The 24,966-nt window shown below is 43.4% G+C and overlaps 1 protein-coding gene across 3 annotated transcripts in view; it reads left to right on the top strand.

Moving 5' to 3' along the window:
• LOC106567397 (myotubularin-related protein 4) overlaps window positions 1-24,966 on the top strand; it is a 126,168-nt gene that overhangs the window by 80,318 nt on the left and 20,884 nt on the right. For all 3 annotated transcript variants that reach the window (XM_014136579.2, XM_045693379.1, XM_014136580.2), the window contains 6 exons: window positions 3,707-3,823; window positions 15,782-15,864; window positions 16,974-17,140; window positions 17,250-17,346; window positions 19,093-19,206; window positions 23,217-23,419. In XM_014136579.2, coding sequence (XP_013992054.2) covers window positions 3,707-3,823; window positions 15,782-15,864; window positions 16,974-17,140; window positions 17,250-17,346; window positions 19,093-19,206; window positions 23,217-23,419 — 781 coding nt within the window. The remainder of the gene's footprint in view (window positions 1-3,706; window positions 3,824-15,781; window positions 15,865-16,973; window positions 17,141-17,249; window positions 17,347-19,092; window positions 19,207-23,216; window positions 23,420-24,966) is intronic.

Below are 24,966 nucleotides of genomic sequence, written 5' to 3'. Positions count from 1 at the left end.
GGTTAGCTCCAGGTAAATATTCCAATTCTTCAGCCATTCCTGGATGTGACCAAAAACAAACAGTACCAAAACAAATGATCTAATGATTCTGCCTCTTTGCAGCAAAATCTGCAGAGCTGGGAATGTTGTATCCCCCATATAAATAACATTATGTTGGTTGCAAGAATTCTGTATAATAATTCAAATTGAAATATTCTAAGTTTTGAATCCGGCGTCGTTTTGCGTATCAGTTCATAAACCATGTGCCATGGAATCAAAAATCTCTTCCAAACTATTTTGCAATCTATATGGCACGGCTGTCAATTTTGTGGTCCTTAAATGAAACTGGTATACTTTTTTAGGGCCGACAGACAAGTTCCTTACTTTTTCCCCCTTCCACTTTCCTCTTCCATTATGTTTTAGTTAGCATCATGTATGACATAACTCCACCAGTCATATTTATGATATCATTTACAAAGATTTATAACTTTTTATTTTTATAAAAAATGTATGTTTTTTTATCAATTGGTATATTTGAGTTTAACCACACTATATGTTGTATTATTTCTTCTGTCTTTTCTGGTGGATTAAATTGAAATTGATTAAAATGTATTAAACTTCACTAAACTCTAAAAAGACGATCAAAAAGGAGATGAATAAAAATGCAATTGCTAGCTCCATGCTGTTACTGTCATTATACCTATGGACCAAAAAATATATAGAAAGGTGAGCATGGCTTTATATTTCCTCACTGTGTGACACTGACCACGGGGCGTTATGGGATCGTTTCCGAAGTTAGAGCTGATTTTGAGAAAACCTTAAGCCCAATTTTCAAAACAACATTACAATATAAAAATGTATTTAACACTTTGTAATTTGGGAATTTCTTGAGGTGCTCTAAGTTGCAATTACAGTGCATTCGGAAAGTATTCAGACCCCTTGACTTTTTCCACATTTTGTTACGTTACAGCCTTATTCTAAAGTTGATTAAATCGTTTTTTTTCCTAATCAAGCTACACACAATACCCCATAATGACAAAGCAAAAACTTTTTGAAATTGTTGCAAATTTATTAAAAATAAATAACTGAAATATCACATTTACATAAGTATTCAGACCCTTTACTCACTACTTGTTGAAGCACCTTTGGCAGCGATTACAGCTTTGAGCTTGGCACACCTTTATTTGGGGAGTTTCTCCCATTATTCTCTGTAGATCCTCTCAAGCTCTATCAGGTTGGATGGGGACCGTCGCTGCATACTGTAGCCATTTTCAGGTCTCTCCAGAGACATTCGATCGGGTTCAAGTCCGGGCTCTGGCTGGGCCACTCAAGGACATTCAGAGACTTGTCCCGAAGCTACTCCTGCGTTGCCTTGGCTGTGTGCTTAGGGTCGTTGTCCTGTTGAAAGGTGAACCTTCGCCCCCAGTCTGAAGTCCTGAGCACTTGGGAACCTTCAGTGTTGCAGCAGTTCTATGGTACCCTTCCCCAGATCTGTGCCTCAACACAATCCTGTCTTGGAGCTCTACAGACAATTTCTTCGACCTCATGGCTTGGTTTTTGCATTGACATGCACTGTCAACTGTGGGACCTTATATAGACAGGTGTGTGCCTTTCTAAATAATGTCCTATTAATTGAATTTACCACAGGTGGACTCCAATCAAGTTGTAAAAACATCTCAAGGATGATCAATCGAAACAGGATGCACCTGAGCTCAATTTTTGAGTCTCATAGCAAAGGGTTTAAATACTTAAAAAATCTGTTTTTGCTTTGTCATTATGTAGAATGATAAGGACATGTTTTATTTAATCCATTTTAGAATAAGGCTGTAACAAGGGGTCTGAATACTTTCCGAATGCACTGTATATGCTTTTCTGGCATTGCGAAATAGGTGCTACCTACACTGACTTTAACTGGGTCTCACTGTAGGTGAATTACAGACAACCCCCAGTATAGCTAGCCTCTGCCACAGTAGTATCACAGTGGTGCTTTACAATCGTCCATTTCACATACTGTATTGCTCTGCATTTCACCCTTTTCTCCTCCTCCCCTCCCCTCTTCCACTCCCCTCTCTGGAGTGCCCCTCCCTCTCCAGTTGCCTAAAACCGGAAGTCACGACTCACAAACCACCAAGTCATAAAATATTTGTCACTGCATGGTCTTTTTCCTCCCTCTATCCATCTCTCTCTCTTTCTCTAGGTCTCTCTTCCCTCTCTTTTTGTCTGTACTGCCTGAGGCAGGATAGAGGGAAAAACATGACACAGTATCTTCTGCTGTACTAGCCGGCCATCTATGAGTCATACAACTCTATTTGGAGCAGAGCAGAACCACAGAGCCAGTTTGGTGCAGCTCAGAGTGGGACTGTACAGGATGTTAACTATGACAATATCAGCAGAGCTAGAGCCAGTTTGATGCAGCTCAGAGAGAGACTGTAGCGGATGTTAACTATGACACTATCAGCAGAGCTAGAGACAGTTTGATGCAGCTCAGAGAGAGACTATACAGGATGTTAACTATGACACTATCAGCAGAGCTAGAGCCAGTTTGATGCAGCTCAGAGAGAGACTATACAGGATGTTAACTATGACACTATCAGCAGAGCTAGAGCCAGTTTGATGCAGCTCAGAGAGAGACTGTAGTGGATGTTAACTATGACACTATCAGCAGAGCTAGAGCCAGTTTGATGCAGACCTGAGAAAGACGGCACAGCGTGTTAACTATGTATGACACTTTCAGCGGGATGTGTTAGTTCCCTGCCTTCAACAGTGGAGTTGCAGTGGATTGCCTTCATCCACTCTTGCCTGGACAGTTAAAGAACGGTGCACATGATTTAGCCCCTTAGGCTTCGTTAGTATTCTGATGATATTATCTCTCCTTGTCATTTCAGTTTCTCATAATAAACAGTCAGACTCAGAGACCATGTTAGGAATATTACATCTCCCATGCAGAGAGAACCATACCCATAGTTTTATCTGTACAGCTCCTCCACTCATATTTAGGCCTACTACTAATGTTATCCCATCGACCCCATCGACACTGCACCCCACCCTCTCTCCTGCACCTCTGCCAAGCCAAAGCTACCCAGGCACTTTCTTTTTGTGACAGATGAACAGCAACACAAACGTTAGTAAGATATATGGGGCACAGGGCAGACTATGGGGCACTGGTCTGGGCTGGTTCAAAGAGCTGGCCCGGGAGGGACAATGATAAAAAACAAGTAAAGGTTATAATCTCCACCATGGAGGGAGAGTAGCCTGGTTAAACCAGACTGAACGCTGCCCTCACCATTTATTCAGTCTGGTGTTAACCAGGCTAGAGGGAACGTGATCTGGGCCAGGCAACAGTGCCAGGTTCCATCCAGAGCCATCAGTAAGCCTCACGGTCTCTATCGATTCGTGATGCTTCCATTTGGAAGCCTGCATGCACCCTGTTTTTTAAATAAGATTGTCCATTTGTTATATTTTCTGTGATCAAATGTAAAAGAAAGTCACACACTCATCTAATTTTGTAATTTTGTACTGGTTTGATGTGTGATGGCTGTATTGCAAGTTTTACAGAGAACAATGGGATTAATAGGAAGATAATGAAGTGAATATACTGTAAAAACTGCAAGGTTTTAACTTTGTGATGTTTGTGTCCTGATATCCAACGTTGTCCTTATCGCAATGTTGATTAAGCGTTGTAGTTCATGTTGTCTTAATGTTGCGTTGATGTTTGTGTCCCCTCCAGGTGCCGTTCCCAGCTCTGCAGGGGGAAGGGGTGGAGTATCTAGGCCGAGCCGATGACACCATCATCGCCATCTCCAACTACAGGCTCCACATCAAGTTTAAGGACTCCATTATCAATGTAAGACATAATGAACACATGCGTATTTTACGATACGCTGGTATTGATCCACGGACCGGTTTGGGTTTTTACTTTACATTCTATATCGGTATTTGAATATTTGGTTTGTTAAATGTGATACGTTGTGTGTAACGTCCATTTTTATAGTTTACTTCGCTACTTGAGTCATCGCTCTCTGCTCTCTCTTAACATGCCGATTTCCACACAGACATAGCCCCGCCCCCTGTCATTCAAGGTGGGCATTTGTTGTTCCTCGACCACGAGACACTTGCCTTCAGTCTGTATGGTCAATGCAACACATGGATCAATGTTGATGACAATGATGCTGTTTTCACTTTGCTTCTTAATATAAATCCAGTAGTGTTTTATAATTACAATATTAGTTTGTGTTTCTTACATCTGCAAACAACTAGTTTGTATTTTCTTAGCAATTTGGGCCTAAATTGTGTTAGCTGCTAATGCTAATCACTAGTTAGCTGGCTAGCTAGCTAGCTAATGTACTGAGTCAGAGCAAACATACAGTACCAGTCAAAAGTTTGAACACACCTACAGTGGGGGAAAAAAGTATTTGATCCCCTGCTGATTTTGTATGTTTGCCCACTGATAAAGAAAGGATCAGTCTATAATTTTAATGGTAGGTTTATTTGAACAGTGAGAGACAGAATAACAACAAAAATATCCAGAAAAACGCATGTCAAAAATGTTATAAATTGATTTGCATTTTAATGAGGGAAATAACTATTTGACCCCTCTGCAAAACATGACTTAGTACTTGGTGGCAAAACCCTTGTTGGCAATCACAGAGGTCAGACGTTTCTTGTAGTTGGCCACCAGGTTTGCATACATCTCAGGAGGGATTTTGTCCCACTCCTCTTTGCAGATCTTCTCCAAGTCATTAAGGTTTCGAGGCTGACGTTTGGCAACTCGAACCTTCAGCTCCCTCCGCAGATTTTCTATGGGATTAAGGTCTCAAGACTGGCTAGGCCACTCCAGGACCTTAATGTGCTTCTTCTTGAGCCACTCCTTTGTTGCCTTGGCCGTGTGTTTTGGTCCATTGTCATGCTGGAATACCCATCCACGACCCATTTTCAATGCCCTGGCTGAGGGAAGGATGTTCTCACCCAAGATTTGACGGTACATGGCCCCGTCCATCGTCCATTTGATGCGGTGAAGTTGTCCTGTCCCCTTAGCAGAAAAACACCCCCAAAGCATAATGTTTCCACCTCCATGTTTGACGGTGGAGATGGTGTACTTGGGGTCATAGGCAGCATCCCTCCTCCTCCAAACATGTTGAGTTGAGTTGATGCCAAAGAGCTCTATTTTGGTCTCATTTGACCACAACACTTTCACCAGTTGTCCTCTGAATCATTCAGATGTTCATTGGCAAACTTCAGACGGGCATGTATATGTATTCTTGAGCAGGGGGACCTTGCGGGCGCTGCAGGATTTCAGTCCTTCACGGCGTAGTGTGTTACCAATTGTTTTCTTGGTGACTATGGTCCCAGCTGCCTTGAGATCATTGACAAGATCCTCCCGTGTAGTTCTGGGCTGATTCCTCACCGTTCTCATGATCTTGCCATAAAATGGACTTGGTCTTTTATCAAATAGGGCTATCTTCTGTGTACCACCCCTACCTAGTCACAACAGAACTAATTGCCTCAAACGCATTAAGAAGGAAAGAAATTCCACAAATTAACTTTTAACAAGCAACACCTGTTAATTGAAATGCATTCCAGGTGACTACCTCATGAATCTGGTTGAAAGAATGCCAAGGGAGTGCAAAGCTGTCATCAAGGCAAAGGGTGGCTTCTTTGATGAATCTCAAATATAAAATATATTTTCATTTGTTTAACACATTATTCCATATGTGCTATTTCACAGTTTTGATGTCTTCACTATTATTCTATAATGTAGAAAATAGTAAAACATAAATACAAACCCTGGAATGAGTAGGTGTGTCCAAACTTTTGACTGTAATTAGCTATACAGCCCGATAATACCAGTGATGATGTAGACCTAAATCATCATGTTTTTTTGTGCAACAGTATCTTCTAAATCAAAGAGGAATACGCAAAGCATGAATATGTTAGTTGCATGAAGTAGCTAAGAGAAAACATTCAATGTAGCCAAACGTTATAGGGTCCCCAAGTAAACACTTATCAACACTTTGGTTCCTACCCTGTCACAATAATTCCTTCCTGGCGTTTTCATTTGTTGTCATCTTAATAAACACTGTATTCAAAGTTCCCACTATTATGTTCTAACTATGGAATTAGAATAATCATTCTATTTTCATGATTCCAACAGTTCACCCAAGTGTTTTGCTCTAAATCGCAAGCCAAATCACAATTGCAACATATGGTTAAAAATAAGGTCTAGATTATTTGCCTATATTGTGCAGTCCTACGTGGCAGTGTGGAAATGGTCTAAAATGAGTGCAGGAAATGCAGAAATTGTAGAAAATGCTGATTTTTTTTTGTTGGGTGAATTGAACAGTATAAAACAATCAGAATGGAGAAAGACCCATTGAAATCACTTAGAATGTATGTGTTGCCACCCTAGGGTCATGCACTACTCATAAAGAAAATGTAGAACTTTTATTATTCCGTGATATTACCTTTTTGCCATATCGCCCAACCCTAACACATGCAATACACATGATACAGAGATCCTGGAAAAAACAACACTAGCATGTTCAAGTAGCTTGGTAGCCTAGTGGTTAGAGTGTTGGACTATTAACTGAAAGGTTGTAAGATTGAATCCCTGAGCTGACAAGGTAAAAATCTGTTGTTCTACCCCTGAATGAGGTAGTTAACCCACTGTTCCTAGGCTGTCATTGGAAATAATAATTTGTTCTTAACTGACTTGCTTAGTTAAATAAAAAAATAGCTGCTCTGACATAGCCTGGTTAAACCAGATTGAATACTGCAGTGTAATGTACATAAATCTGTTTGGTTGCCAGGCTAATTGCTACACTGATAGATCTGTAGATCTGTGCACAGAACTGAGAGGTAGTAATGTGAGGAACAAAACTCTGCCTGAAAGGAGAGGCTAGATTCATTACAGGCCATATAATACATTTTAGACAGAATGTCCTGCTGCTTACAAGCCAAGGCTGGTAGCACTTCAAATTATGTGATTGAGATGCAGAGCCATTCCCAGAACCTGATGCCAGGTCCCCTCCTCACACCCACTGAGTTGGCAGTGTTTCGGGCACCACAGGAGTGGTGCAGTGAGCGGTGTCTATGATCTCACCACCAGCTAGGACTGTTTTACGTGACCTCTGGAGTTTCAGGGAGCCGGCCCAGTGCTTACTTAAAGTCGCATGTGCACACCACAGACACACAGGCACACAGGCACACACACACACACTTTTCTTGGCATCCAGTGGCCCCTCCTACTGACGCCAGACCCTGCTGTAATACAAACAACCTGATTGTTTGCATTCACTGGCCTTAGAGTGAGATTCCACCTCCTCCCCTATTCCTCTTTAGTCTCGAAACTCGACCCTAGGCAACAGTGACTAGGGTTTGGATTCAATTATGGACTCTTTTGACATAGAGGATCGATGTCACTGCCTATGTCGATAAGGGAGAAAAATAAAAAAATCACGCGGCCGACATGTCAGAATGTCGCGATTCAAAACCTTTTTTATTCAAGCAGATAAAGTAGTGAAGTAGGCAGTGACGTAGTTCCTCTATGCCAAAAGAGTCCGTCATTGAAACTAGACCCTAGTCACTGACCACGTTTATATGCACACAGTATTCCTGATAATAGCTCATATCCTACTTAAGGTCTTATTCAGGATAACCCGTTTACATTCACCTTTGATATCCTGCTTACGAGTATCTATGTAATGAATAAACTGAAAATCCTAATTTAAGTTCATATGGGTTAAATGGAATAGTAACTGAAATAAGGACACTGACTGTAGGCCTATAACCTTCTACAGGTAGAGTAAAATAATATAAACTCCAGGCGAATTATGCATTTCTTGCAGTAAAAGTATACAACAAATGTTTATTTTGTCTCGGGAACAGGAGTGGAGAAATATGATTTATTTCTTTCAGCATCTCTTGAGAAAATGTGAATGTGTGTGTAATGTGTTATCTCTGGCAATGTTAAACAAGTAGACAGTATTTCAACCACATTAAATATGCACCCAATATGAACTGAATTCGTGTTTCATCGTTTTCTCAGCTTTCAAACTGATGACATTTGGACATTTTGCACAGGACCAATCTTTCCACTGTTTTTAGTTATTCCGTTTTCTCCCTGATCCTTATACGAAACAGACAACTTTAACGGTGTTAACTAGATTACTAGAGCATTCATTCTAAGAAGAGAAACAACATGTATCTAACTATAGTTGACAAACAAATGGCCTACCAAATGTCGGAAAAAGCATGTCTAAATTATTGGTGAAATTAGCCAGTAGGCTATATGGACCAGTACGGAGTATCAGCAAAATAAATTACTATGTAATTATAGTGGATCAAATTGCGCAGATTCTTAATTTTTTTTAAGTGATTTGTTTGACAATCAGGTGAAAACATCATCACACAACACCTATGATATGCGAAACTGAGCCTGCGGAGATCGCGAAAAACAAAAGTCAACGGGATAAGATGTTTACACGCCACAGTATCCCGTCGAAGATCAGCATAACATAGGCATCTTATCCGAGTTTCTCATAACCGGGATACAAGCTTTTTCGTGTTGTTGTAAACGGGATCTGATGTTTATATGAGTCAACTCAAAAACAGAATGCAACAGTATCCCGAATATTGGTGTGCATGTAAACATGGTCAATGTGTTGCCTAGGGTCGGGTTTTAGAGACTAACTCCTCTCCTCCTTCTCCCCCATCCCAGAACTCCAGTCATCTAACAGAGTACCTGTAGTAAGACTATTCTGCCCTTGAATTGCATGCCCATGCAAAACTAGACAGGTAGCTAACAACTAAGTCTTCAATAAAACTCCCAAGGCGTGACTTTTCTTGAATGAATATATTGAAAACGTTTATGTTGTGAAAAAACAAATATTTTCCGAGGCTGAAGTGTGACAAGAAATAGCTACACTGAAAGACCTGCACCATAGCGTTGTTTTTAGCTGCTTCTATGCGGGCAGAACGAATTCTTTACTTCCTGTTTGCGTACAGTCTAAGTACCAGAAAGCTCCACTAGGGGGCAAATAACACCATGGAACACAATGAAAATCCATCTTAACCATTGTAATAAAATTATCTGTTACCTTCTAACAGGATGGCAGCACACTCCCCGCCTGGTATAATGAAATTGTGCCGCTATGAAATAAAACATGTATTAAGAAACAAATAATGTCCTTTTATTCTTATCTTTTGTCTCTAGGATGCTTCAGAAAGAAGAACAACAATCTCTGAGATTGGTCTCAGAAACACCTTAGTAGCTCCTTGCTTGACAATTTTTAGTTCTACTTTCCTAACCTTTTTGTCATTACTGGTAAAGGTTTTGACCACAAGCCCGACTGGCCAGTCATTTCTGTGCGCCTGACTGTCTTTCAATAAGACAACATCTCCCACTTTTACATTTGGCTTCTCTGCTGTCCATTTTCTGCGTCTCTGCAGCTGGTGTTGTCCGCACCGTCATGAAAGGATCTGGCAACATGAATGAGTTGTGCTGTGCCTCGATTGAGAGCTTTCCAGCTTGAGAACCTCTCAAAGCGATGAGAGCCGAGTTGAGCTCCAGAAACCTTAGTGGCGAAGACAGTGACGTCTGGTTAAATCTCCGCGTCTGCGTGAGGCTCTACAAGGTCAAAATTGATGGTCTCAGGCTCACTTGAGTTTGCTTGGGTCAGGAAAGGTGGACCTGAGAACCAACTGGTGTGCAGCTAGTATGGGCCTGGTTGCATGGTCTGCTGGATTGCTTTCAGTGTTTACATAACACCACTGATCTGGATGGGTAGACTTCCTGATGCGAGTTACTCTATTGGCAACATACACATAGAATCTTTTGGTGACATTGTGGATGTAACCGAGAACTATCTTACTGTCTGTATAGAACTTGGCCGCATTTACATCAATGTCCATTTTGTCTCTGATCAGTTCATACATCTCAACAGCTAGCACAGCCGCACACAGTTCTAGGCGTGGGATAGTGTGGGCCGGACGAGGGGCTAATTTTGATTTCCCCATGACAAATCCAATATGGCATTGACCTTCAGAGTCAATAACTCTCAGGTAGGCTTCCGCTCCTATGGCTACTGTAGAGGCATCCGAGAAGATGTGTAGCTCTCTTTTTTGAGTGGTAGACAAAGAGACTGGGATGTAGGTCCGCTGAATATACACATGTTCCAACTCCATCAAAGATTCCTTCCACATTTTCCATTCCTCTTCTTTTTCTGTGGGAAGAGGGGCATTCCACTCACTCTGATCAGAAGAGAGTTCTCTGATTAAGGCTTTGCCTTGCATTGTTATTGGAGCCTCGAACCCAAGGGGGTCATAAAGACTATTCACTGTGGACAGGATGCCTCTTCTCGTAAAAGGCTTCTCATTGTGGGACACCTGGAATGAGAAGCTGTCTGTTTCCAGGTTCCAGGAAAGTCCCAGACTCTGTTGAAAAGGGAGAGGATCCACTCCTAGGTCCAGATCTTTTAAGTCTTTTGCACGGTCCTCCATAGGGAAGGCTTCCATAAATGTTTTGCTATTGGATGCAATCTTGTGTAGTTTCATGTTGGACTCCGCTAACATTGCTTGTGTTTTTCTTAGAATGTTGATAGCTTCTTCTGTAGTAGCTACTGATGTCAGCTCATCATCGATGTAGAAGTTCCTCACTACATATTGCTTGGGTTCTGACCCGTGTTCCTTCTCACCCTGTAGAGCTGCTCGTCTCATGCAGTAGATGGCTACGGCTGGTGAGGGGCTGTTCCCAAATACATGGACTTTCATCCTGTACTCAGTTATGTTTCTATCTGGGTTGTTGTCTTCATACCAGAGAAACCTTAAGTAATCTCTGTGATCCTCACGTACACCAAAACAGTAAAACATTTGTTGCACATCTGCTGTTAGTGCAACGCAATCCTTGCGGAAGCGCATTAGGACACCCAAGAGTGTGTTGTTTAAGTCTGGACCACTGAGCAGAACATTGTTAAGTGACACGCCTTGACACTTAGCACTGGAGTCAAATACTACTCTTATTTGTTCAGGCTTTTGTGGATGGTAAACACCAAATATGGGCAGATACCAGCATTCTTTGTCTCCCTCTAGTGGCGGAGAAGGTTCTGCTTGGTCGTTACCCAGCATCTTTTGCATGAAGTCAATAAAATGATGCTTCATATCAGGCTTTTTGTCTAAAGTCCTGCGAAGTGATGTGAGACGGTTCATGGCCTGCTCCCTGTTATTAGGAAGGCCGACGTCTAGTGGGGCGAAAGGGTAGTGGAGCTACCCAGTTGTTTCCATCATCCTGGAAAACCTGTTTGTCCATAATGTCCAAGAAGGCTTTGTCCTCCACTGATGGTGCTGGTTTATTATCGTCTTGTGCTTTGTCGAACACGGAACATCCCAGGCTGTCTGTGTTCACAGTTGTGCTTGGATCTCTCGAGTGCACTGTAGAGGGAGAGATGTGTTTCTGAGCTACGCTGTTGTAGTTCTCTTTTACCTGGATGATGTCAGGGCAAGGGCTCAGATAGGATGTGCGACCATTTTGAAGTATGTTTGTCCTGAACACGTTAACATTGGCTGGTCGGTGAGCCGTTCCCAGACAGACCTCACCCACGAAGACCCACCCGAGGTCGAGTCGCTGTGCATAAGGAGTGTCGTGGGGCCCATTTATTTGCTCTCGTACCTTGTGTACCCTTAAGATGTCTCGTCCTAAGAGCAGGAGGATGGGAGCATCTGGGTCCACAGCTGGAATTTTGACCGGCACTGGTTGCAGATGGGGATGATGACATGCAATGTCGGGGGAGGGAATCTCCATCCTATCATCTGGCATCATGTCACACTCTATCAGAGTAGGGAGAGTGAGCTGCATGTGTCCATCTATAGACTCCACCATGAAGTTGACGGCTCTCCTGCCTGAAGTCTCTGTTACCCCAGAACATGTCTTCATGGTGTATGGAGCAGAGTTGTCATTGATGTTGAAGAGATTGAAAAACTCTGTCTTGGCCAGAGATTTGTTGCTCTGTTCATCAAGCACTACATGCGTTTTAACAGCTTTCTCTCTTTTCCCAACTGGATAAGCTTTGACTAGGCATATTTTTGAACATGATCTTGGATTGACTGCCTCACCACAGATCTCCGTACACTTTGAGGTGACAGATAGAAGAGCATCGTCACCTTGCTCCCCGCCATGCTCTTTCTCTGCTGTAGCGGTGTTTGTATTGGAAGGGGCTGGGCCTGGATGCAGAGCAGCAAGATGTCTGTCACTGTTGCACTCAGAGTACTTGATTGACACCTTACAGTCTTTAGCTCTGTGCTGAGTTGACCCACAACATCGGAAACAAATGCCATTCTCTTTGAGATATGATTTGCGCTCATCTAGAGTTTTGTATCTAAACCCACAACACTTTTTAAGAGGATGAGGCTTGTTATGTATTGGGCAGTGAAGGTCAGGGCTTTCAACCTTTGTCTTACTGGGTTTGGTTTGGTGGTCTGAGGGCTCAGATGACACATCTGTTTTGTATACAGTCACAGGTGTCTTGCTGCTGTACCTGTCAGGTTTCTCACCTTTTATAGACACCTGGTTAGTTGAGGTGTAGAGGGTGAAACTGGGGTCGTTTCTAGTTTTTGCCTGGTTCCTGATGAATCTCGAGAAGAACGAGAATGGTGGGAATGCTACCCGATAGTCCTCCTTGTATTTGGATCCCTGTGCTATCCATCTTTCTTGTAAACTGAATGGAAGTTTCTCTACTATAGGGTTTACCCCCCGAGATGTGTCCAGATAAGCGAGGCCTGGAAGGTACCCTTCTACTTTAGCACACTCCAGTTCGAGAAGAATGTCACCTAGTTCTCTTAGTTTGTGATTGTCTTTATTAGTCAGTTTTGGAAAATCATACATTTTCTTCAAAAGTGCATTCTCGATCACTTCAGGTGTACCATAGCACTCTTCTAGTCATTGCCAGACCATGTTAAGCCCTGCTGTTGCATTGAAAATATGGACAGATCTAATTCTCTTTGCTTGCTCAGACGACTCTGCCCCTAGCCACTAAGTAATTAGATCTAACTCTTCCCTGGCTGTTAAGTTCAAGTCTCTGGTCGCATTGAGAAAGGATGCTTTCCATGCCCAATAATTTTCAGGGCGATCATCAAACTTCAGGAGTCCGGAACTCACCATCTCACGCCGTAGGAGGTGCTTGATGAGGTCTGGTGCCACTTGTGACTCAGGGATGCTTTGTGTGTGTGTGACTGGAAGTGGGCTTGTTTTCCATTTCCACCATGCTGCTGTTCATTTCTTTTGAACGTAGAGTCTCTGCTCATGCTCTGTTGTTTTCTACTTTCTGGATTATGGCATGTAGCTGGGTCAACAATAAGCTCTTGTTTCTCTACTTCAAATGGAAGTTCAGCAAAGTAGGGCCTAGCATGTTGTTGCACATACTCACAAGTACGTTGGACTGGACTTAAGGGCTGTGTCCCTGTCTAGTTATTTGCGAAGCTCTCTGCGTTCTGATTCTACAGCTTCTTCAAGGGCTGCAGCTTCAGCCAACGCAGCAGCAGCTGTTCTCTCAAATTGGAGAACATATAAACTTGCATCGAGGTCAGCTTTTTGCTTCATCACAGAAGCTTCCTTCTCAGCATAGGAGACTTGAGCACGCGCTGCGTCCGCCTTGGCACGTGCTTTGATGGCTGCAGAACTCACCGTTGAGGATCTGCTTGACTGTTTTGATGACCTTGATCTTGTAGACTGAGACTTGGTCCCAATGTGCTGAAGAGGCTCCTCCATCTCTCTCTGTTGAACACCTGGCTCTGCTTGTTGCATCGAAGACTGCTGGTGTTCCCTAGGATAAGAGGCTTTGTTGGCTGATGAACGTAAAACATAACCACCGTGTGCGGTTATTCTTGTGCTTGAGCCCGCTGTGATGATGTTTTTTCACTATTCTGCCCTTGAATTGCGTTCCCATGCAAAACTAGACAGATAGCTAACAACTAAGTCTTCAATAAAACTCCCAAGGCGTGACTTTTCTTGAATGAATATATTGAAAACGTTTATGTTGTGAAAAAACTAATATTCGAAGCGTGACAAGAAATAGCTACACTGAAAGACCTGCACCGTAGCGTTGTTTTTAGCTGCTTCTATGTGTGCAGAACGAATTCTTTACTTCCTGTTTGCGTACAGTCTAAGTACCAGAAAGCTCCACTAGGGGGCAAATAACACCATGGAACACAATGAAAATCCATCTTAACCATTGTAATAAAATTATCTGTTACCTTCTAACTTTTTTTTTTAAACATACAGACATCTGCACTGTCAGTTTGTGCTGCCTGGGTATTAAAATGTTATATTTTGATATCCTTTCCCCTTCCATTTTCTTCTCCCATACTTTCCTTTTCAAGCTTGGTTGTGGTCAGCAAAAGTCACTCTTTCTGCCGTGCTAATTTGTGTTCTCTGCTTGACTTTAGCTCTTTCTTTTTATGTTTTGCCTATCATTAACTTTGTTCTGTTGTTTTTCTTCAGTTTAATCGTTTTTCCATTTCCTCTGTTCCCTGTCTTGTTGTCACCCCCCTCCTCCTTCCTGATCTCTGCTCCCCCCCGGTCCTGGTGTATGTCTGTCACTTTGTTGTAGACCTATCAAGGTGTGGACAATCATATTTCTGCGAGTACCTTGTGTCAACAGCAACCCTCAGCTTCCCCCCTCCTTCCTCCCACAGTCTAGACTAGACCGCTCTATCATTTAACCTCTGGTTCAGACTGACTACTCCTGGATTATTGTGCACTCCGGAAGGACAAAATGTAATTTAATTTGAAATTGGAAGCAATCTAAAAACGGTTTTATTAATTTTCTGATTCAGAATCTTCTCAACATTGAATATAACTGAATGCACTTAGCAAGGCAAGAGCCAAGCAGTTTTGTTTTGCAGAGATTTCATTTATAGTGCATCTTAAGATTTTGTAGCACCACTTTGTGCCGAAGTCTGTCTGAAGTGTGGCAGCATGAATTGGTTGTTCATTACCGAGTTAAATGACCCAGGCCCCCACCGGTCAGCGTAGATGCTGATTGGCCTGCCCCAATCAAAGGTCAAGCCTCATTGGGTAATTTTATAACTGTTGCGTTCGGAGTGACCTCATTAACACCCCTGACCTGTGGACCAATAATAGAGCTAGAGCTGTGGTACGGAACACTACAGGCTCAGCATAATAGAATAACTGAGTGAAGATTCTAGAATAGATTGCACTGCTGCAGACTCCAGAGCTTGGCCTGTGGTGATGACTCATTGATTTAAAATTGTTATTATGGTTGCATTCTGGTTGTTGTTTGTATGAATGAGATTTACTGTGTGACAATTTACTGTGGCAACTATGAAAAGTGTAAATACACTTAAGATATAAACGTTATAGTTCATGGAAGGTGCATTGACAATGTAATAACATGCAACGTGATGATTTTATAAGGAAATGCAAATGATGCTGTCGTGAATTAGATATTGGTCTGGCAATAGAGGCATTGGTATGGTGTCTGTTTTAGGCCTATACCTAATAGAGGCTTGCGTGAATTTACATAACCCATGAGAAAGGTAAGTCCACCACAAATATCATCTTCCAATCCCCTCTGCTGTGTGAAAAATGTATTGTTACCTCACCGTGCCTTGCTGTCTACCTTACAGTAGGTACCTTAACTAGCCATGACGAGCCTAGATTACTAGGTACTTCATTAAATGTGTTGTGTTCAGTGAGGTATCCTGTGTAACGTGGTGCCCCCATTATTAGAGGTGTTGTGTCTGTCATGGTGTCTTGTGTAATGTGGTGTCCTCTCTCTGTCTCCCCGTACAGCTGCCTCTGAGGCTCATAGAGAGTGTGGAGAGCAGAGACATGTTCCAACTGCACATCATCTGCAAGGACTCCAAAGTCGTCAGGTAAAGTGAAAATTCCTACTTTATATCTACGGTACCTACACTGGCTTGTGACAAACAACTATTATTAGGACTTCTTGATAAATGGATATCTTGTGCTCCATGAATCATTGTTTTTTTACATGATCAAAAAAAGTATTTTTTTTAATTAAATTTGATTGACATTAAGCACAACATGATATTTTTTGACACAATGTATAGGCTTAGTTCGTCGTGGTCTTTTTTGATAGGCCTATGCCACAATATTTCTGCTAATGGGAAAACTAGATCCTTTGTTATTGCAAAAGTTGAAAAAGAGATGTCATGAAGTTGGCTTAAGAACATTTTTGTCTCAAAACCACTTAAGATCCTTTTTTTTAAGGCCGTGACTACGAATAAAGAGTTTTCGCCCACGCCCTGCCCACCCCTCTAGAAACTTCTTTCTCAAAGCTAAGAATCCGGATCCGGTTCTGCGCATGTGTTATTTTACACACACATAGCTGCTGCTCACAATCCCCCTCCCTTCACGTTTCACTCTTTACTCACCCTCTTCTGAAAAGACTGGAACTTCAAGGAACCAAAGCCAATCTATGCACTGCAGCCCACTTCTCTCCTATAAAACTGTAGTGTTGTTGGCTCACTGTGACAGCCTGTCTGGCGTCTTCCTCACAGAGATGCAGACATCAGAAGTGTTCCCACCTCTTTGATTGGGATGGCTTTATATCCTGCCTGAGGAGCCGATGTGATGTGGCACGGCCCAGGGAAACACTCAGAGCACTCATGAGAATATAGAATCATAGAAAAATCTCCATGTTGGAGAGCACTCATTATTACCTGTTTGTGAGCTACTGTAAGAGAGAATATAGGCCTACATACAGTAACTGTATACCACCCTCACATTCTGCCCAATTAAGATGACTTTCAAAACAAACTTGTTGGACAATATATGATAATGTAGGCATAACCCATGGTTATGTGTTATCTTTTGGTCCTTGAACATGTTTTGCCTAAGAATAATAGTAGATATTGTACACAAACCATAATAATATGGTGAAAGCATGATAATGGTGTTGAAGTTGGTGGCCATCCTCTGATTTTCCATTCTATGTGTTTGTGTTTTGTTATCTACTCAGATGCCATTTCTCGACATTCAAGCAGTGCCAGGAGTGGCTGAAGCGTCTGAATCGGGCCATAGCCCACCCTGGCAGGCTGGAGGATCTGTTTGCCTTGGCCTACCACGCCTGGTGTCTGGGGGGCAGCGCAGACGATGAGGACCAGCACCTACACCTCTGTAGACCAGGTTAGTGTCAGACATGTACACACACACACATGCACACACACACGCAGATTAAAACCCTGAGGCCTCATTATTGTTGTTTTACCTCTCTTCCCTCTTTCTCTCTATGTAGGTGATCATGTCCGTCAGAGGCTGGAGATGGAGGTGAGGAGGATGGGCTTCGACATGCAAAACGCCTGGAGAGTGTCCGACATCAACCTCAACTACAAGTATGATACACACAAACACACATACACACAGCCCCCCAGTCTCAACACAGAGCGGGAAGATTGATGATCAAACAACTGCCTCATCAAGCCAACACACACACACACACACACACACACACACACACACACACACACACACACACACACACACACACACACACACACACACACAGCTTAGCTAGCTAGCCCACTCTCTCCTAAGCAGGTACGTCTAACATCTGTGCTGTTAAATAGTCCCAGACTCGTTTGCGGAGCAGACTGGGTGAGGAGAGTGACTCAGCATTTCAAATAGCGTTTTCTTCGCCAGTCAGTGTTTAAACTCTCTCTCTCTGTTGCTGCTCGGCTCTTGATAATCTGTGTGACAGGTCTATGGGGAAGGGAGAGGGGAGGGAGGGAGAGGGGGATACGAGGGGAGGGAGGGAGAGGGGGATACAGGGGGAGAGAGGGAGGAGGGAGGGAGCGAGGGAGGGAGGGAGTGGGTAGAGACGGGGTGAGAGAGAGAGAGGGATTAGACGGAGGGGTAGAGTAAGAGTCGTTGTCATCCCTGTGACAGACTGAGCTCTCTCAGTCTGGGGGGGCGGGCTTCCATCTGTTTGTTCCTCTCCTCTGTCTGACACTCACCAGTCACGTCGCACACACATCACACGCACATTTCTGTGTATGTCTGTCTTGCACTCAGACATACATGCAAATCATACACACCTTTCTGTACCACCCATCTCTAACACACTTACACGCAGACATATTTAACATAACTTTCACAATTGCACTCACACAGACTTGAAAAGACATTAAAAGGTGTCTGAGGCCTGTGTGTGTCCTCTGCTGAGTAGGTACATAAGTAAATTAATCTGCAGTATGCTCTGAGAGCCACAGTGTATAGCTCTCTCTGTCGCGCTCTCTCTCTGTCTCTCTCTCTCTCTTGCTGTCTGCTCTGAGTGTCCTGCTGAGGGGGACAGACACACTGGAGAAACGGGTAATTTAAGCAGGCCAGAACCTGCTGGGGATAGATAACTCAGCACAACACACACACACTGGAACACATACACACTCATATCTACCTGGAGCAGACAGTAGACAGCAACTGCAGGCTAGGATAGAGATTGGGGGGGGGGGGCGAGCAACAGTGATGTGCAAACTAGAGGAGATGGTGTAAGTGCTGGAGGGTCGGAATAGATGATAGAAAGATTTAATAGGGGATAAAGAGCTAGAGACGGCGGGCCAGTGAATATCTCTGTTACGGCATGGCTTGGAGTTGTCGATCTCACTGAATATTTTATCTGACAAATAAAAGCCCTCTCTCACTAATACTCACCTAAATAGTAGCCAACAGTCTTGGAACGTTGATAATTACCCTGCTTTGCTGTGCATTTTAGTCAGTGGTAAATTATGTACCTTCTCCCTTTCCTATACGTATAAATCTACAGTCTACTTTATTGCTTAGTGCAAATGTAATGGAGGTGATTTGATTAACTATACTTGCTTGATGAGTAACCTTGCCTGAGAGCTGAAGACTTGTTAGATGCCTAGAATTTAAATCAAGGGGTCTGACTACTTTCCGAATGCACTGTATAATAAACGTAATAATCTGTATAACCCTAACCCGATTCAGACGCTTCAGCCACTCCTGGCACTGCTTGAATGTCGAAAAATGGCATCTGAGTAGATAACAAAACACAAACACATAGAATGGAAAATCACTTCAACACCATTATCATGCTGTCCCCTCATCTTCTCTCCTGCCAGGTTGTGCTCCAGCTACCCCCAGAAGCTGCTGGTGCCAGTGTGGATCACAGACAAGGAGCTGGAGAGTGTCGGCTCCTTCAGGTCCTCCAAGAGGATCCCTGTGGTGGTCTACAGGTACACACAGGACACACACACCATAACGTACACATCATACACACACCATAACGTACACACACACATCATACCATACTCACACACCATAACGTACACACACAATCATACCATACACACCATAACGTACACACACACACACACACACACATCATACACACACTATAATGTACACCCACACATCATACACACACCATAACGTACACACACACACACCATCATGTACATACACACATCCGCCATACTACACAAAAACGTTGTACATTTTATTCAATTAGCAGACGCTCTTATCCAGAGCGACTCAAAACTGTCTCCTTTTTTCAAAACTACACACAATTCCCAAAACTGCACACACAAAATGCAAAATGCCTCACATCTCCTTCAAAATTTAACACTGCATTCAAAATGCCATAAACACATGTCAGAATGAAGCATTTGCATCAAATGGCAAACACTGCTTTCATAATAGTACATTTTTGGATATACCATGTAAACACTGTTGTTCTAAATCTAAAGCTCTTTGGTCTTTCATAGGCTTATATCTACAGTTAAATACAATGTTCTACAGTGAAAGTAATCTGCTGAGAGGGGTAACAAGTACACTGTAAACACCAATGCAATGTAGAAACAGAAAATATTTATAGGCCAAACATTACTGTTGTATACAGTAGCATACAACAAAACCATAAACATATGTAAACCAAAAGCATATTCTTTAGAATACAGTAAAGAACACAATTGTGTGTGGGGTCCCGGTGCTAAGCTTCGTTTCATCTCTTCTCCGGGCTGGGTCTGGTCACAATATTAAGTCCACATCACAAGATATGTTTTCTCTTGCCAAACATCGAGGGAAGTATCTCCTAGCATGGCGTATCCAACCTTGGACAGAGGCAACCTCTATGTCCCCACATGCGTCCTCCATTGCCTGGAGAAGCGGCATGCGGGCATAGTGTTGGCGATCATACACTTTCCAGCGCCAGGCTGAGAATAATTCTTCTATGGGATTTAGAAAAGGTGAATATGGGGGTAGGTACAAAACTACAAATTGTGGATGGGTGGCAAACCAGTTTTGGACCAGAACAGCCCGGTGAATCTAGCAGGCTCCTGATCTGGATCAGGGACAAGTATTGTGTAAATTGCATCCAAAAAAGTGAGCATATGGCCGGTGTTGTACGGACCCAGTGTGGCATTGTGATGGAGGACCCCGTTTTGAGTGATGGCAGCACACATAGTGATATTACCCCCACGCTGTCCAGGGACAGGTGCCGCCTGGTTTTGGTGAGGTTGAAGCAAACCTCATCCACATAAATAAATTCATGGCGAATTACATGGGCATCCAGCTCCAATACTCTCTGTAACAGACAAAAGGATATTCAGATGAGTAAATATGGTATGTCTGAAGTACTGGAAGTAGTGTTGCATACATACAAAGTCATGTCGCATATTCTTGACTCTGTCAGAGTTTCTCTCAAATGGCACCTTGTAAAGTTGTTTCATCGTCACTCGGTGTCGTTGGAGGATGCGTTGTATGGTCGACAGGCTTACAGCATTGATGTTGTTAAATATGGTGTCATTATTCAAGATATGCTCTCTTATCTTTCGAATCCTAATTGCATTGTTGGCCAAAACCATATTTATAATTGCAGTCTCTTGTACATCTGTAAACAAGCATCCTCGTCCTCCATGATGTCTTTGCCTTTCCACTCTGTACAGAATTCAAACACAGTATGTGTTCAGCATAGGAACTGTAAACAATGTACAAAAAAATGTAGTACAGCATGATAACCAACCTCATTCATTCAATGCAGTGCAGTAAATGGATGGCTTAGAGTTACAAATGTTTATGCAATACTATGCAGTCATACGTATTTTACAGTACATTACTGTAATGCTAAAATAGTCATTAGATAGTTGCATACCTGTTCTCATTTCTGACGGTTTGAATTATGGACGCCACTGTAAATCGACTCAAGTTGGGCTGGACTCTCAGTCCAGCCTCTCTCATGGTCAAACCGTGGTTGATCACATGATCAACAAGTGTTGCCCTAATCTCATCAGAGATGGCTCTCCTTCCTTCTCTTCTTTGCCCTCGTCTTCTTCCTCCTACACCTCCAACTCATCGTCTTTGAATTTCTCCTCGTTGTTGTCCCCTGCCTCTCCCTCCTACTCCTCTTGCTCTCTGTCCATTGTTGGCATCCATTGTTCAAAACAGGTCATTTGACCTTTGACCTATTTATAGGCCTATACTACAGTAAAGCAGTGATTTGTTAGTGATCAGTTAAGCAGTTAGTGTTTGCACATGTGAGGAGTGTGTGTGTGACCTGGTGAATAAGTGTAGCATTTTGATTGGTTGTGTTTGGAAAAGGAAAGCAAGTCACTTCCTGTTAGATTTTTGTGTTTTAGGTAGAGAATTGTGTGTAGAGTTTTGAGTAAAGTGTTTGATGCAATTGACAACTGAGTCAAAGGCTGAGAAATAGCTTATGGTTTTGGATATTTGGTGTGTAGTTTTGCACTTTGAGTGAGAGGTTTCAAAAATCATATGACATGAAAAGATTTTGTGTGTAAGCAGTTGGAAAAAACGGTAAAGCGTTCATCTTAAAAGATCGTTTTTGTTCTATTGATGTGTATCAGAACTATTCGCCATTCAAGAAGACAGAAATACAGCTGGTATGAGTTTTGCATCATATGTTTAGGTAACTAAGTGAGGCAACCACATATCACAGACATGGTAAGTAAAAAAAAATCTCAAAAGAGCAGCTATCAGCAAGTCAGTGCTAGTAAGAAAAGACAAGCGAGTGTTCTTGCAAGAAAGGCAAGGGGCTCTCGAGTTGCGCAGGGGTCTAAGGCTGTATCCAGGCTAAGGCTGTATCCAGGCTGTATCACAATCGGCCGTGATTAGGAGTCCCGTAGGGCGGCACATAATTGGCCCAGCGTCGTCCGGGTTTGGACGGTGTAGGCCGTCATTGTAAATAAGAATTTGATATTAACTGACTTGCCTGGTTAAATAAATAAAATTGTTTATTTTATATTTGTTTTCTGGGGAGGGCTACTTTGTAAAGCGTTTTTCAGGCATCTTTGTAAGATTGGTAGGCACTCAGCTGTCCTGATGTTAGAGGGAAGCTTGTTCCACCATTTGGGTGCCAGGACAGAGATGAGCTTAGACTGGGATGAGCGGGAGCCAGCCCCTCATAGTGGTGGGAGGGCCAAGAGATGAGAGGTGGCAAAACGGAGTGCTCAGGTTGGGTTGTAGGGTTTGAACATAGACAAAAAATATGGAGGGGCAGTTTCCCTTGCTGCTACGTAGGCACGCAGCAGGGTCTTGAAATGGATGCGAGCTTGGATTGTGAGCTAGAGGAGAGTGCGAAAGAGCAGGGTGACATGCGAGAACTTGGGATGGTTGAGAACCAGGCGGGCTGCGGTATTGTGGAGGAGTTGCAGGGCTTTGATGGCTGAAGCGGGTAAGCTTGCAGTAGCCCAGACGGGAGAGATCAAGTGCCACGGACCTGTACCATTTCCGGTGTGAGGAAGGGGTTGTATTCTACTGATGTTGTAGAGCATGAACCTGCAGGAGCGAATTATTACTCAAAGAACGACTGGGTGTTGTCCAGGATTATGCCCAGGTTCTTTGCACTCCGTAGGGTTGGGAGACCATAGAGTTGTCAACCGTGATAGAAAGCTTTTGGAGCGGGAAGTCCTTCCTTGGGCGGAAGGGCTGCTCAGTCTTGTCCGTCTTGTAGAGTTTGAGGTGAGGGGCCAACATCCAAGCTGAGATGTCTGCCAGGCACGCAGAGATACGTGTTGCCACCTGGATGTCAGAAGGGGGGAAGGCAGGAAGGAGGAAGAAAAAACTGAAGAAAACACACACACACTGACACATTTCAAATATCCTCACCATACCACACCTAAGTAGCAACACATTCCAAACAATGATAATTTCACTGTTGATCAACTCTGGTTTTTTATTGTATGTCTACTTATTGTTGGTCCCACTCTCTCTCCTGCTGTCCCACCAGGCACCAGAGGAACGGGGCAGTGATCGCCCGTTGCAGCCAGCCAGAGATCAGCTGGTGGGGCTGGAGAAACACAGAGGATGAATACTTGGTCACCTCCATCGCTAAGGCCTGTCTGATGGACCCAGGGGCCAGGGTCACCTGTGGGGCCGCAGCCTGCAGCCGTCCCCAAGGGGAGGGCCCAGACAGCTCCGACAGCGACTTTGGTAAGGCCGACAGAGCTTTATTATTTGACCTTTACTATACCTGATAAATTGCCTGAGAGAGAGAACACATTATCCTACATTCTCATATGAAAAAATCACACAGCGCTTGCTTTAGCAGTTCTTTCCAGTCTTTTGAAACTTGTTTATGGATAACTGTAGCCGTTTCAGCTCATTAAGTTTGCACTGTCCCAAAAACAACCCCAATTAGATTGATGAGAACTAGCTATGAAGACATAAGTGCCTGGGAATATGCCATTCTCAATTAATACATTCACATTGGCATGCAATTATGTCTGGGTCACACACACACACACACACACACACACACACACACACACACACACACACACACACACACACACACACACACACACACACAGTGGCTGGACAGATGATAAATTGTCGCCAGTCAAGACCGGATGTGAATGGGCAAAATCGCTGTGGCTCTCTTGTTTGTTACCTTGTTTTCATGTTGGAGGCCAAGAATGTGGGGCCCATTTTGGGAGTGACTGTTCCCTCACTCTCTTCCATTCACTTTGTGTGTAAATGACTGTGACATGAATGCAGATGGGAGAACAACGGTGGGCTTCACACTGTCTACTACTCTCCAAGTTTCTGTCTCGACTCTTCCAGTTAGACAGCCCCTCAGCTTTGAGCTTGTTGAGTTTCTATACAACACCACTGTTCTAACTGAACACACAATGTTGGCTTCTCTTCACAAAAAAATGGACAGCAGGACAGGAGTTGGAGCCTGTGAAAGGACTACCCCTTTTCAGAGCGGGAACTAAAGGCTAAACGCACCCCGAATCTATTCCCATGACTTTTCTGTGTTGAAGGGGGTAACATGGAGTGATAGAATTGACTTCCTGAATGCCAGGACATTGATTCAGTTGAGCGGGAGAGGGATAGCCTGGTCCCAGATCAGTTTGTCCTCAATTGCCAACTATAGGAGTGAGTTGACCATAGGAGTTGGCTATACTGCACCAACAGACCTGTGACCAGGCTAGACAGACATGCAGTACAGAGAATGTTGACTGACTCTAAATGGCAGGCCATGTATTGACTTGGGTGGGGGAGAGATTGAGGCTAGTGGCTCTGGTCCACTGTGAGTAATGACTCCATCTGAGGTGTCTGCTGGCATGATGAGGCCCTGCCTAGCAATCACAGTTCCCTAGCAATGCTGTTGTCCCCCTTCGTCGTGGTAGCAGTTACTGAGCGATGCTGCAGTGGTCATCATCAGGAGGAGATATTGATCGTCTCAGGGGGACGAGCTGAGAGCTGAGCCAGCACTATTGTTCATCATGGCCCTGTTCCTAACACTCCTCTCTCTGTTTATCCCCAGTCCATCCCCTGTCGCTCTTGCTCGCTCACTCTGTCACGCTCTCTCACCCTATTCCATCCCAAAATCTTTCATGCTCTCTACCTGTCCACCTCTTCCCTTTCTCTCTCCCTCCATCTCTTAATCTCTATCTGTTCCATTACATCACATTTACATTTAAGTCATTTAGCAGACGCTCTTATCCAGAGCGACTTACAAAATGGTGCAT

This window comes from Salmo salar, chromosome ssa13, assembly GCF_905237065.1.
Source record: "Salmo salar chromosome ssa13, Ssal_v3.1, whole genome shotgun sequence".
Taxonomy (NCBI): domain Eukaryota; kingdom Metazoa; phylum Chordata; class Actinopteri; order Salmoniformes; family Salmonidae; genus Salmo; species Salmo salar.
Note: the sequence above shows the minus strand (reverse complement) of the source record. Positions and strands in the feature narration are given on the sequence as shown.